Source organism: Anabrus simplex, chromosome 1 (assembly GCF_040414725.1).
Source record: "Anabrus simplex isolate iqAnaSimp1 chromosome 1, ASM4041472v1, whole genome shotgun sequence".
NCBI lineage: Eukaryota > Metazoa > Arthropoda > Insecta > Orthoptera > Tettigoniidae > Anabrus > Anabrus simplex.
In genome coordinates, this window is record NC_090265.1 from 601,210,266 (window position 1) to 601,223,898 (window position 13,633).

The 13,633-nt window shown below is 39.0% G+C and overlaps 1 protein-coding gene across 2 annotated transcripts in view; it reads left to right on the plus strand.

Moving 5' to 3' along the window:
- The window catches only part of mle (maleless), a 278,516-nt gene that overhangs the window by 84,781 nt on the left and 180,102 nt on the right, over window positions 1–13,633 (plus strand). For both annotated transcript variants that reach the window (XM_067135650.2, XM_067135651.2), the window contains 3 exons: window positions 1,933–2,130; window positions 11,993–12,206; window positions 12,354–12,593. In XM_067135650.2, the coding sequence (XP_066991751.1) occupies window positions 1,933–2,130; window positions 11,993–12,206; window positions 12,354–12,593 (652 nt within the window). The remainder of the gene's footprint in view (window positions 1–1,932; window positions 2,131–11,992; window positions 12,207–12,353; window positions 12,594–13,633) is intronic.

Sequence of the window (13,633 nt, forward strand, 5' to 3'; positions counted from 1 at the left end):
AATGTTACTCTGGCTATGCAGGAAGCCTAGCCTTGACGGTAATCTGAAATTACATAGTTCTGAAATTACATAGTTGAAGGTAGAAATTAAATACCGGTACTACACTAGATGCTGCATTACATTAAAATTACAGATGTGAGAATGGGGGTGTGGGAACTTGTCAACTAAAAGAAAGTGTTGATCTTGGAAAATTGATCCAAAAATAGAAGATTAAATAATTTTAGAAAGATGATGAGCATAGTTAAGGTCAAACCTTGAAAGAAAACAAAAAGATAAGAAATTATGAAGGTTAGTCGCTTGATGCAAAACTTTAATTTAATGATTAACTCTTATACGCTCAGCGAGCCGATCTATCGGCTCGGGTGGTATTGCTTAAAACACTCAGCGTGCCGATCTATCGGCTTTGTGTTCGGATGTCTGTATAAGTACCTTAATGGACCCCCAGATGTCAGGAAAAGACATCAATAGTAGCTTTTGGATTTAGTTTACACTTTTCTCGAGAGATAGAGACACTAAGCTCACCTGTTTGGAACAAATGAAGTTATCAAACCGCGTATGTTCACCGCATGGCGAGTTGAAGTGTGCTGCTTGCGAGTACAGTCTCATTTCAGCTTCAAAATACGTGTTTTCCTTCGTTTTATTGTTTCCATTTTAATAATAGATTATTGTTAATTATATTTTGTTTATATTCTACATTTATCGGTGTTCTCAAGTGAATTTTAGTTTAACATTTCGTGTTACTAGATTTTCGTGCCACGAGTAGGCCTAATTTTTTTCCATGGCTGGGCCAAGTTCTAGGCTAAATAATTCCGATGTTTTGGATTATTTAGATGCTTTAGATGATGACGGTGACGTTATAGCCGATATTGATTCGTATTTCAGTCCGACTCATTGGCTGAATGATCAGCGTTGAGGTCTTCGGTTCAGAGGGCCCGGGTTTGATTCGCGGCCAGGTCGGGAATTTTAATCGCCATTGATTAATTTTTCTGACCCGGGGCCTGTGTGTTTGTGTTTGTCCCAACACTTTATTCTTCATATTCAGACAACACACTGCACTATAATCTACCACGGTAAGACGCGATAGTGATTACCTCCCCCTCATATAGGGTTGGCGTCAGCAAGGGCATCCGACCATAAAACACCAGCCAAATCCACATGTGCGACACAGTTCGCACCCGCGACCCCACAGGTGTGGGAAAAACTGTACATAAAGAAGAAGTGATCCGGATTTTACAGGTACTGATGATAGGAGAATGTTTTCTAAAACACAAATGCTGACTCCGGAAGGTACGTGTACAGTTCTTTGCGTCAGGTGCTATAACTCATGACTAAATAAGAATACAAAAAACAAAATTATATCATGTTATACAGAATTAAATGCTCTTATTTTCAGAATGACTGAACAACAATATCACTAAAGAACATATTACTTTTTTAGTATTTAAAAACCGATTTTTATTTTTTGTAATATATTTTCAAATTTCAAAATTTATTTTGTAGTAAAATTTGCCATGAACAATTTTGGGATATTTTTTTCCTAAAACGATATTAAATAGTGTACTACTGTGATTTTTTCAATTTTGTAACTGGGGATTTCTTTATACGGCAATTTTTTTCATTTTAACATGCATAATCATGAAAAATGGCCTGAGTGTTTTGGGCTTGACTGGTGAAAATGGCCTGAGAGCAAAAGGGTTAAGGGGTAGGTGTTTGTTCAAAATACATTTCCCGTGAAACCATGTTGAGATTGAATTTCTGAACAATAAACTGTATAAAGTTTACAACTTTAGTTATCAGATGGAGCAATAGTCTAAAAATATCAATTTTGGTGATTGGTCGAGTGATTTATAATACCATCCAATTACTTCATAACCGTTTAGATTTGATAGTGTGTGCATAATTACATATACATAATTATTTTTCGTTTTGTAGGCGTCTATGGATTCAATTAGTGAAGATCTGGCCAGCAACTTCAAAGAGAGGCTACAGAATGATCAGGCTCTCATATCTATGATAAAAGAACGCCATCAGTTGCCTGTTGCTGCTATGAAGGGAGCTATTATGGAAGCAATCAATGACAACCCTGTAGTGATAATCAGGGGGAATACTGGTTGTGGTAAAACAACACAGGTAATTATCCTTTCAGAACTCATTGTACTTTTTCTTACGTAGGCTAACATTCTTTCCTCATTCATCCTTTAAGTGTGACCAAGCCATTTCAGTCTTTATCTTCCAGTTTATTGCAACTTTTTGTTATGTCTTTCTGTATATTTTCTCTCACTGCCTTCTTGTTTTTTTCGTACTTCCCAAAAAGTGGCCAACTATTATGGATTTCCCTATTTTCTACATTTTTTTACATACATATACTATGCCAATACAGAAGCATAGTACTGAATACTACAGATTTTACAGATTTGAAATGCTGTTTGTAAATTCTGTTTATCTCCTGCAGATGTGGGAAAAAGTAGTTACAGTAAAACCTCATTAATTCTAAGTCGTTTGCACGCAAAAATTGGACTTCGATTTAACCGCCAAATCGGAATTCAGAAATGCCAGCCCCTCTAGGGACACCATAACCTTGACGTTGGTGTGGGGGCTTGTGTGCTTGTTGATCCCGAGGGCTGTGCCAGCTCAGGGTAACACATGCTGGATTGGCCTCGGTGTAGGACCAGACTAACAAGGTGTCCCCCAAGTTGCTTGAGAGGTGTCTGCGCTCTTTATTCTTCATCACTATTTCTACCCTTCTATTCTCACCATCTTAAATTTCATTCCTCTTCCTGTCTGGCCACCCTCTCTGCCTCGGGTAGATTAGGTTATACGGAGGTTTTATCCTCCCAAAATCACAAGTTTCGGGTCGTGGCGAGGTGATGCATGGCTACTGGGAGAATAGTTCCTAGTGACCCACTCCAGATACCGGGCGCCCTCTGGAGTATATAGCCTTGCCTTCGATACATCTTGGCTCTGCCGAAGGTCGACCTCATATTTCCGGAGTACTCGTGGGACCAAAGATGGAACCTCTTTCTCTTCCTTCTTTTACAAAGGGTGGCACCCTTCAAAAAACAGCGTCTAACATTGGTATAAAACGTTAGCGGTATTCTCCAGTTCCTGTGGACTACATAAGTGACGAACGTCTTCCTCGATTCCTGGTTGCTTCCAGGGTCGATGGTAAAAGTTTCCTTGACGAATGTCCTTTTATGATAAGCAATTCAATCGAAGAAATTGTTGCTGGTGAAGTCGACGAGATACGCAAGCTCCGAGATGGATCCGTATTTATCAAGACATCCTACGGCTGAACAGTCCAGGCGGCTACTTAAACCCAAGTTACTCGGAAAGGTAGAGGTGAAAATCGAGAAGCACCAAACCCTTAATTCCTGAAAGGGAGTAATATTCCACAGGGATTTGGTTAAGACGATACAATGATACGGTACCTAGCACTTCGGGGTGTAACCGACGTGAAGAGGTTGAAGAAGCGTGTGGGTGATAAGCTACTCGATACGGGTGCTTTCATCCTTACCTTCGACGCCGAGACCGTGCCTGAACGAATAAAGGTAGCAATGTATCATCTGACTGTTCGTCTGTACATTCCAGCACCAATGAGGTGTTATAACTATCAAAAGTTCTCACTGCGATGTACAGGTACAACGACCTGCAAAATGTGTGGGAAGTGCGAGCTTGCTGGGGTTGAATGCACACCACCACCTGTGTGCATCAACTGCCTGGGTGCGCATGCTCCAATATCCAAGGAGTGCCCCACATTCAAGCAGGAGAAGAAGATCCAGGAGAAAAAACGCTGGATAAGCTATTGTATCCAGACACCCAGAGGAAGTTTAAGTCCATGGCTGCTTCGGAGTTCTCCATCTCCTTCAGTGAAAAGGTCGCAAATGTGCGGATCACTGTACAGTTTTGTACAGAACACCAGTACAGAAAATGCATCGATAAGTCCAAACTAGCAACAAAAGAAAGTAGCTCAAGAAACTGGAGCTTTAACAGCACAAGTATTGAAAAGTGCGTTATTGCCGATGTTGACTGGGAAGGGTCCTTCCAAGGAACATTCGGCTCAGAAGTCCTCCCCCAACAGGGCGGGGGGCGAAGACTTCCCCGAATAGGGCTAGAAAGTCCAGCCCTCCTTCCAGTGCCCAGACCACAAAGGAGGAGAAGGTGAAGCCACAGAGCTCCCTTCAGAAATTGGAGAAGAAGCCTTCTCCAACTCAATCAGGGGTCACAGGATCCCCGAAGAAATCCGGCAAACCATCTGCCGGCTCTCCTCCAAAAAAGAGAGGGCAAACCATCTGCCGGCTCTCCTCCAAAAAAGAGAGGAACAGTGGGCAAGAACGAGAGGCCCCGACACCCTCTTGTTCGATCACTTTCTGGAGAACCTAGTTCTCCGAGGAAGAAGGACCACTGTTCCCGATCCCATCACCATCTGCGGTGGGTCCACTCACCGCGCCTCCTTTTTCTGAGGAGACATTGGAGACTGAGCCACTCATTGTCGTGGATGGTGATTGTGACAATAACGATACCAACAAAGACGGCGGAGTTACCTGGCAGGTAATGGACCGAACGAAGGGCAAGAAATTGCTCTGAATTCGAAGCTTTACCTATCCACACAATGGCACTATTGCAGTGGAACTGCAGTAGTTACCACTGTCGCCTAGCTGAGATACGTTAACTGATATCCGTATATGTGGCCTCCATAGACAAATAAAAAAAATCAAAATCAAAATCTCTTTATTTGCAAATGAGGTGTCTACCTCGGTGGCAAATGGTACACTAAAATACATTATTGTCAAGCACTAAATATTAAATTAACAAGAGAAGAAAATTTTTCCTATAATACAATATTATACAAATTACGCTAACAATGTTTTCTATTAAGCACACAGCTCATCCTTAATAAATTTATATTGTTTACAAAATTCTACTTATAATATCTCCTGTACTACTTGCAAATATAGTCAACTGATATACAGTATGTGGAATTACTTCAAATGATACTATACAATTGGTATAACATCAGTATTTACATTGCATTTATTTATTTACTTTTTTTTTTTTTTTTAACCCGTTCTGGATCCTAAGTAGCATAACGACCTGCTGCGTCTTAACCAGAGCCTCTTTTGCCACCACTTTTCAGAGTTCCTGAAGGGCCTTCACAGCTACCGTAGCGGTCCCAGGGCCCTCGAAGTCCCCACTGTATCTCTTCTTGAATATCTGTACAGATTTTGGAAAAGGATCAAACACTACCCCTGGTAAACTGTTCCACTCCTTCACACCCTTCCCAATGAATGAAAATTTACCCCAATCGCTTCAGCTAAAATTCCTTCTAATTTTATATTTGTGGTCTGTCCTGCCGATATAATTATTTTCCAACTGAAGCCTCTCACGGATATCTCCCCATGCTTCTTCTCCTGTATAGGCTCTATATAATCCTATAAGTCTAGTTTTCTCCCTTCTCTTACTTAAAGTTTCCCACCCAAGTTCCTTTAACATTTCTGATACACTACTCTTTCTCCTGAAATCCCCTGTTTCAAATCTTGCTGCTTTCCTCTGCACACTATCTATTTCTTTTATTAGGTATTCTTGGTGAGGATCCCAAACACTGTTTGCATATTTCAATAATGGACGAACCATACTCAAGTAACTTTTTTCTTTTAATTCTTTGTTGCATCCTTTAAGTAGCCTCATTATGACATGTAACGATCTGTATGCTTTCCCAACAATGTCATCAATATGACCCTTCCAGTGCAAATTACTTTCAAATCTCACACCTAAGTATTTGCACTTGCCATCTTTTGGGATAACTACCTCATCCAAAGTATATTCAAATTCATTTTTAAAGCTCCTGTTTGTAAAAGTTGTAAAAGTTGATTTGCCTCCATTAACCTTCATATTATTTTCTTCAATCCATTGTTGGATACTTTCAAGGTCCCTTTGTAATTCTGAACAATCCCCAATGTTGTTTATTTCCCTATAAACAATTATGTCATCTGCATACAATCTTATTTTTGATGTTATATTGTTCCCTAAATCATTTGCGTATATTAAGAAAAGTAACGGACCGATTATACTACCCTGTGCAATTCCCTTCCAAACTTTCTCTTCCTGAGATACATTATTTCCTACTTTGACTTTCTGAACCCTTGAATTTATAAATGCTTTTATCCAACGTGTAACCCTTACGTCCAATCCTATTCCCTCCAATTTCTTTAATAATATTCCATGTTCCACTCTATCAAAGGCTTTGGAAAGATCTATGGCTATGCAATCTAACTGACCTCCTGAATCCAATTGATCTGATATGTCCTGCTGAAATCCCACCAGTTGTGCCTCACAAGAAAATTTCTTTCTAAATCCATACTGGCTCCTCATGAACCAATTTGTATCATCACATATCCCTCTGATGTACTTCGATATTAAACTCTCCAGAATTTTACAAACTATACTGGTCAGGCTGATTGGTCTGTAGTTCTCTGGTTTCCTTTTATCACCCTTTCCTTTATAAATTGGTATTATTATAGATTCCTTCCATTCCTTTGGTATTACACTATTATTTATGACATAGTCAAAGAGAAATTTTAGATAAGGCACTATGTACCACCCCATTGTCTTTAATACCTCCCCAGTAATTTGATCACTTCCTGCTGCTTTTCCTTGCTGAAGCAGTTGGTTTTCTCTGAAAATATCTTCGTTTGTGAATGAGAAGCTTCTTGTTTCCCTCTGTCTCTCTCCCTCTCTATCTTCTGTTTCGGTTTCGAACTCGTGATGTTGGTTGGTTCGTGTGGATGTTGACGGGGTGGAAGGAGTACCTTTGCTTGTGGGGCTGTTTTGTCTTATGTTATGTAAAAAAAAAACAAGGCATCACTGGGATATGTGTTTAATTGACTGTACAGTTGAGGGTGTGCCATAAAACTACCTCTGTCTATAATATTTATCCATTTACAAAGGTGAAAAGTTATTTGTTGCCTAATGGCAACAGTATGCAGTAGAGGGTTAAGATTCTTTTCACCACCGAAGGATATAAATAAATTTGAAAAATGAACCAGAGCTATTCCAGGAAAGGATACTGTGTTAACACGTAATAGTAGAATTTGTCAAGTTCATTTCTCTGATAATTTGATAGTAAAATCAGATAATTTTATAGCAAATGGTGAAAAAGTGGTTATGTCTTGTGAGAAATGAAAATTACGTCCAGGAACAGTGTCTCATATTTTCCCTAATTTGCTGAAATACCGTTCAAGTGAGATTAAATCCCGTGAAACTCCCAACAAGAAAAAGAATCTAGACACCGCCAGGAAAAGAAGAATGAAGATTGAAAAGGGAGTGCATCAGCAAATGGAGAATTAAAAGGTCAGTCTAATGTTGATCAAAATTTGGCTTATTATTCTAGTGTGCTTTCTGATGCCAAGAAGACCTTTTCATCACCATTCGTTTTAGATTCTAGTTGATACATTGTGAAGTTTTAATTTTAATTTGCATTTCGTTGCACCTGGTATCATTAGGGGCCAATGTCGTAGCTGTTAGGCCCCTTTAAACAACAATCATCATCATCTTTCTAATACCTATATCAGTGCTCGAAGTGAGTATATTTCTTTTCGTAAGAAAGCTTTTCCTTGCTCGTGCTAGTCTGCATATTATTTTGTCCTTACTTCTGCCATCGTTAGTTATTATTTTACTACCCAAGTAACAATATTCATCTACTTCCTTTAAGGCTTCATTTCCTAAACAAATATTACCAACATCACCGGACTAGGTACGACTGCACTCCATTACTTTTGTTTTGGACTGTTTTAAAAATCTTGTACTCCTTACACAAGACTCCGTCCATATCATTCAGCAATTTCTCCAGACCTTAGCCGGGTACAATGTTAATCACTCTTCTAAATTTATTAAGCGTTCGCCCTGTGCCCATTCTCTATGTGACGATATCAAAGTACATTATCAGTTCTCTCCGAAATAACAGACTACGGTTCAAGCAATAATGTTTTTTTTAGCACGCCCTTTGAAAAGTATATGTGACATTCTTTTCCAGGCCGAGAAAGTAATTCGTGAAAAACTGAACTCAAAATCGAAAAAGATCTTTGTAGGGGCAGATAATGTATAATAAACTCGCAATTTCAAAAGTCTATTAAGCAGTAATACATTATTACACAAATATACGCCCAACCATCATTTCTTTTATAACTTAGTTATTCATTGTCATTCCATGAGACAGATGGAAATTGACTTATATTGATATCAACATTTCTTCAGCTTGCTTGTGTAATGAACGCCAAAAACGAAATGGAAAAGCTAAGATCAAAAGCTCCTAACTGGGGTAGTACGGAAAACGTAAGCAATTGTAATTGAACCGGCGAGTTGAAAAGGGTACACATTCCAAAATCCTTACTTTTCAGGAGAAAGTAAAACCTGTTTTGTAGCTAAACGAAAGGTTTGATCAAAAACGTTTCTATTAGGCATTTATACATCATATTTCTGCGTATTCAACTACAAAGTATGGAAATCATATTATGTATGGTTTTCAAGTTATGCCATTTTTTATCTCGAGGAATATGTCCCATTTTATAGGTACTCAAATTTGAGTAGGGCGAATATTGTTTGATTGTATCGATTCTATAGACAAAATTTCAGTTGATCCTTCAGGAGCTGGCTGTTGTCTTCAACATGTTATGGATATAATCCCCAGACTTGTTTATCATTATCTAAACTGCCGATTTCTCTTCATAATGAAATCTTGCAAAATCTTCACGCAAGCTTTCAAGTAACCAACGAACTGAGTTGGTAAGTAGAGTATTGCCTTTAAATAGTTCATGGGTGTTTGTTTTAATATGCTGGGAGTTATATGTTATTTATGTGCATGTACACTCTAGTAACTTGTACTTTTCGCACCATGTGGTGAAGGTTGTAGCTCTTATTTTCGTGTATGATATTTTTCCATTATTCTCTGCCATGGTATTTTAATTGAAATCTCTCATTAAAAAAAAAAGACAGTGTATATTCTTATCTCTTCCTGCAGTTCACTGACGTATTTCGCACGTTCACTGCCTTTATGATCGCTTCTGCTGGTTATCTACGAGCAAAACTTTCCGGAAAGTCGCACAGTAGCACGGCATATCGAAAAGGCAGTGGCAACACTAAGTGAGACAGCTGGAAATTGGCTTACACTGATATCAACATTTCTTCAGCTTGCTTGTGTAATGAACGCCAGAAAAAGAAATGGAAAGGCTTAAGAAAAGATCAATAGACTTTTGAAGTTGCGAGTTTATTATACATTATCTGCCCCTACAAAGATCTTTCTCAGATTTGAGTACCTATAAAATGGGACACATTCCTCGAGATAAAAAATGGCATAACTTGAAAACCATACGTAATATGATTTCCATACTTTGTAGTTGAATACGCAGAAATATGATGTATAAATGCCTAATAGAAACTTTTTTGATCAAACCTTTCATTTAGCTACAAAACAGGTTTTCCTTTCTCCTGAAAAGTAAGGATTTTGGAATGTGTACCCTTTTCAACTCGCCGATTCAATTACAATTGCTTGCGTTTTCCGTACTATCCCAGTTTGGAGCTTGTCGGATTCGGACAATTTCAGCGGCTAGCGATGTATAGGCCTAAACGAGTTTATTGCGCCATGGTATGGCCATTCAAACCTTGCGTTTTTCGTGCACATACCTCACAATTTCATTTTTGACCTCTTTAAGGCGTCCGTGTTGCAAACCACTGAATGCATTTTTTGTTCAGTTACACATTTTTAAGCTACTGTATCTTTGTCTTCACTCTGACGCCAAATATTGTCTTTACTTAGGCCAGTGCCATATTTTCTTGCGGCTGCACAATTATTCTACATTTCCGAGTGTTTAATAACAATTAACTTCAATTTGGCATCATAATATCAATGAGAACCCGTTGAAAATTAGCCAGCAACAACTGCTCCAGGTATCTTTACAACTATCCATCACGAAAATATTCCTGCTGACTAAAATATTAATTTTACTAAGAGTCAGGTACAGTAGACGCGTTATAACTCTGCCACTGAGTAGCCGTGGCCTTCTAATGAATTCGAAGGCTCATGTTTTGATGCCATTCTGCAGATTTGAGAAACGAGTTGTAGAGGCTAATAGAATGTCATTCTCTCTTCACAATATCAGTTCCACTTGTATCGAGCTGAAGGGCGCATGAGTTTGGTGTATGCCCCATGAAGCTATGGATCCTGCTTGTCGACAAGGTTGTGTCCAGGTGAGAGATGGCTCAGTTCTGGTCTGGGCGGCATTCTCATGGTCACAATTGTTTGGCTGCAAGGAGCGCTGACCGTTGCACATTATGTGGACATTCTTTTAGGCCATCTGCATGCCTTTCAGGCCCCAGAGTACCCAGAAGGAGATGCCATGTTTCAACAGGACAATGCGCCATGTCACCGCTCTGTGGTGGCATGGAGATGGTTGGAGGAGCACTCCAGTGAAGTTAACAACCACGGTTTGGCCCACCAGATCCCCCGATCGTAATCCAATTGAGCATCTGTGGAATGCTGTCGATGCTGGTGAATGCTTCATGAATCCTACACCAACTACACAACACCAGTTCAGAGTAGCAGTGCAAGATGCGTCAGTCCAGATCCCTCTAGAACGATTCCAACACCTTGTAGAGTCGATGCCTCACCATATTGCTGCCGTTGTGAAGGTTCGCGGAGGAGCAGCTCGTTACTAACATCACATTCAGTGTCTTTCCATGACTTTTGGCCACTCGGGTATTGCTTGTTTACTGATGAGACTATGACTATTTTGATTATTTTTTATTATTTCATCAAGGTCACCTCCCAGTTGGAACACACAGTTAATACACAAAGAACCAGTCTCATTCTAACAAGGCTGCAGACCAACCTGAGAATTTCCAGTTGGTCCAGGGGAGAGTAAGTTGTCATGTAACTTCCACATTCCTGTTCAGGTTCTTTTCTCTTTAGTCTTTATTGTGATTCAGATATTTTCTTTGTTTTTAGACCTCACATGTTTTACGTGTTACATGTGGCTGTCATTAACAAGAACTCAGTATTTAAAAGGTTCATGGTTTCCATGTTGAAGTTCATCGCAGCATAAAATAAGATTGATCCACGCCACTGGAGGATGTTTACCCTAATTTAAACGTTTTTATGCACTTTGTTATATGTGACACGTAATTTGGTTCTCGCTGCGTCAAGGCATGGAGTATCAACACATCAAAGAACAATTTTATATCTACAGTGATTAGTTTGCCAGTAATATGTGTGATGTTTTACAACTGGTAGATGCACTTTCTATTCATATTTTAATTTGTTCTTTTGTTCTAGATTTTAATGAGTCTTGCACTAGTTTACCCCATACATTTTAATTCCATTGTTCTCTTTAATAATTAATATATATAAATGGTTTAGTGCTGATGGTATTTAGCTGAAGATGCCCACAAGTAGATGAAACATGTACTAGTAGTTGCTGTGAGGTAAGAACTTTTATCTGAATAAAATAGTGTATTGAATTGGTGGGCCTTTTACATTTGTATTTTTATATGTTAAACTGAAATGACGAGACATTCACGCACGTACTGAGTTATATGTATTGTACTGGCTTTCATTTTGATCGGCTTTGCAGAGGTTTCCCTTTTGCAAACTTCTGTGAATAGGAATGGGACTGTTACTTGTTTACAGCTTTCCTTCTAGGAATTTGTCCTGTAATTTATTGCCCAATTGTAGCCACTGAAAGCACAAACATTTCATCAGGTGTCAATCAGTTTTCTAGCCATGGTACCAAGCATAGTTTAGGCCATTGACAGCATTGCTATTGCTGAGTTAATTGAAAGTGTTTAGTTTAATTTTATAATATGTACAGATAAGTATGTAGAGAAAATCTCTCTTCCGATGATCTTCTATGAGAAATGATCATAGTGAATGCTTACTTGTGCTGAAGTTATATTTTTTGTCATTGTGTGGTTAATATTGTTCCATTTCATAATATTATTTTAGGTGTGCCAGTACATTTTAGATGACTACATTCAGTCTGGTCAAGGAGCATATTGCAACATTGTTGTAACTCAGCCACGGCGAATTTCAGCTGTATCCGTTGCCGACAGGGTTGCAAATGAGAGAGTAGAGCAAATCGGGCTCAGTGTTGGTTATAGTGTAAGATTTGAATCCTGTCTACCCCGGCCATATGGCGGTATTCTATTTTGCACTGTTGGTAAGTAATTACATAATTTTTATATTGTAACATTTTTCGTTATTTTAATTATTTTCTCGGGGCAGTGTTAATAATAGTGTGAACTTTTATTCTTCTTGAACTTTTACTTTCTATACTAAAGAGATGTATTGATTTGAATCATTTCAGGAGTCCTGTTGAGAAAGTTGGAAAATGGCTTACGTGGTGTCTCTCACGTGATTGTAGATGAGATTCACGAGCGTGATGTTAACTCTGATTTTATAATGGTGGTTCTGCGTGATATGATTCATACATATCCTGATCTGAGAGTCATTCTCATGTCTGCCACTATTGATACAACCCTTTTTAGTCAGTACTTCAATAACTGTCCTGTCATCGAAATTGCTGGTAGAGCATTCCCTGTACAAGGTAAGGATTTGAATGTTACTGTAATTTGATGTTTATCAAAGTTTATGATCATTATCAAACCTGAATATAGCAATATACTAGCTATTGTAAAAACAGATAAAGAGTCTGTCATCACAGGTGCAATGGCATTGGCTGCTGCAGTCATTGAAGGAGGGAGATGCTAAAAGCAACCGTGCAGTCAGTTGTGTTTTGCAATATATTAATTTTGGGTGTCTATTGCTGGTCTTGCAGAGGGTGGGCTATGTCTGCTGGGTAAGAAAACTGTGCATTAGTGTGGTGTGCGAGCTATTGGGATGTTTTGCATGATACAAACGCCGAATTCCGAAACCAAAGGAATGAACCGTATTGTATTTGATGAGGATACTGTTGTGGTTTCAATCAAGCGGTAATACTTTTTGTTTCTAATGTAATCAAATTCTGTTCAAAAATTACTTGAAAATACATTCCTTACCTTCAGCAAGGAATACAAAAACAGTGTCGAGCATCCTGAAGGTGAAAACTTCCCAACTGGCTGGATTCTCGTAGCAAATCAACATGTATCCCTCAAGACTCAAGAAACACTTATCAGAACATTTGGGAAACTCCTGGCAGATCTGAAAATTCCCAGAGAAATTGCACGCGCTGGGGAGTTAAAACTCACTGGATTACATTTCAGTATTAAGTCACCTGAATCTCCTGCATAACCTTAACAAAAGCTTATACACATCCAATGAAACTCAAATGTTTGTATATGTATCCAACCATTGTCCCGTTTCTTTGTGGGGTCGGGTATGAAGTGAGGTGAATATTCGCAGCAAGTATTTTTTACTACTGGATGCACTTCCTGATGTCAACCTCATCAGAGTATTTTAGGAGATTAAATTAATGATGTGATACGCGATAGCAGGAAGGGAGAGGGTGAAACCTGGTGCTGGCATGTACTCTGCTTCTGTCGAGTAGCACCAAGGGTGTCTGATCGAGGCTTTATGTCCCCATCCGATGGACGAATCCCCATCAACAGCGTCATTTGCCCTCACTCCATATGAACACTGTGGGGAAAT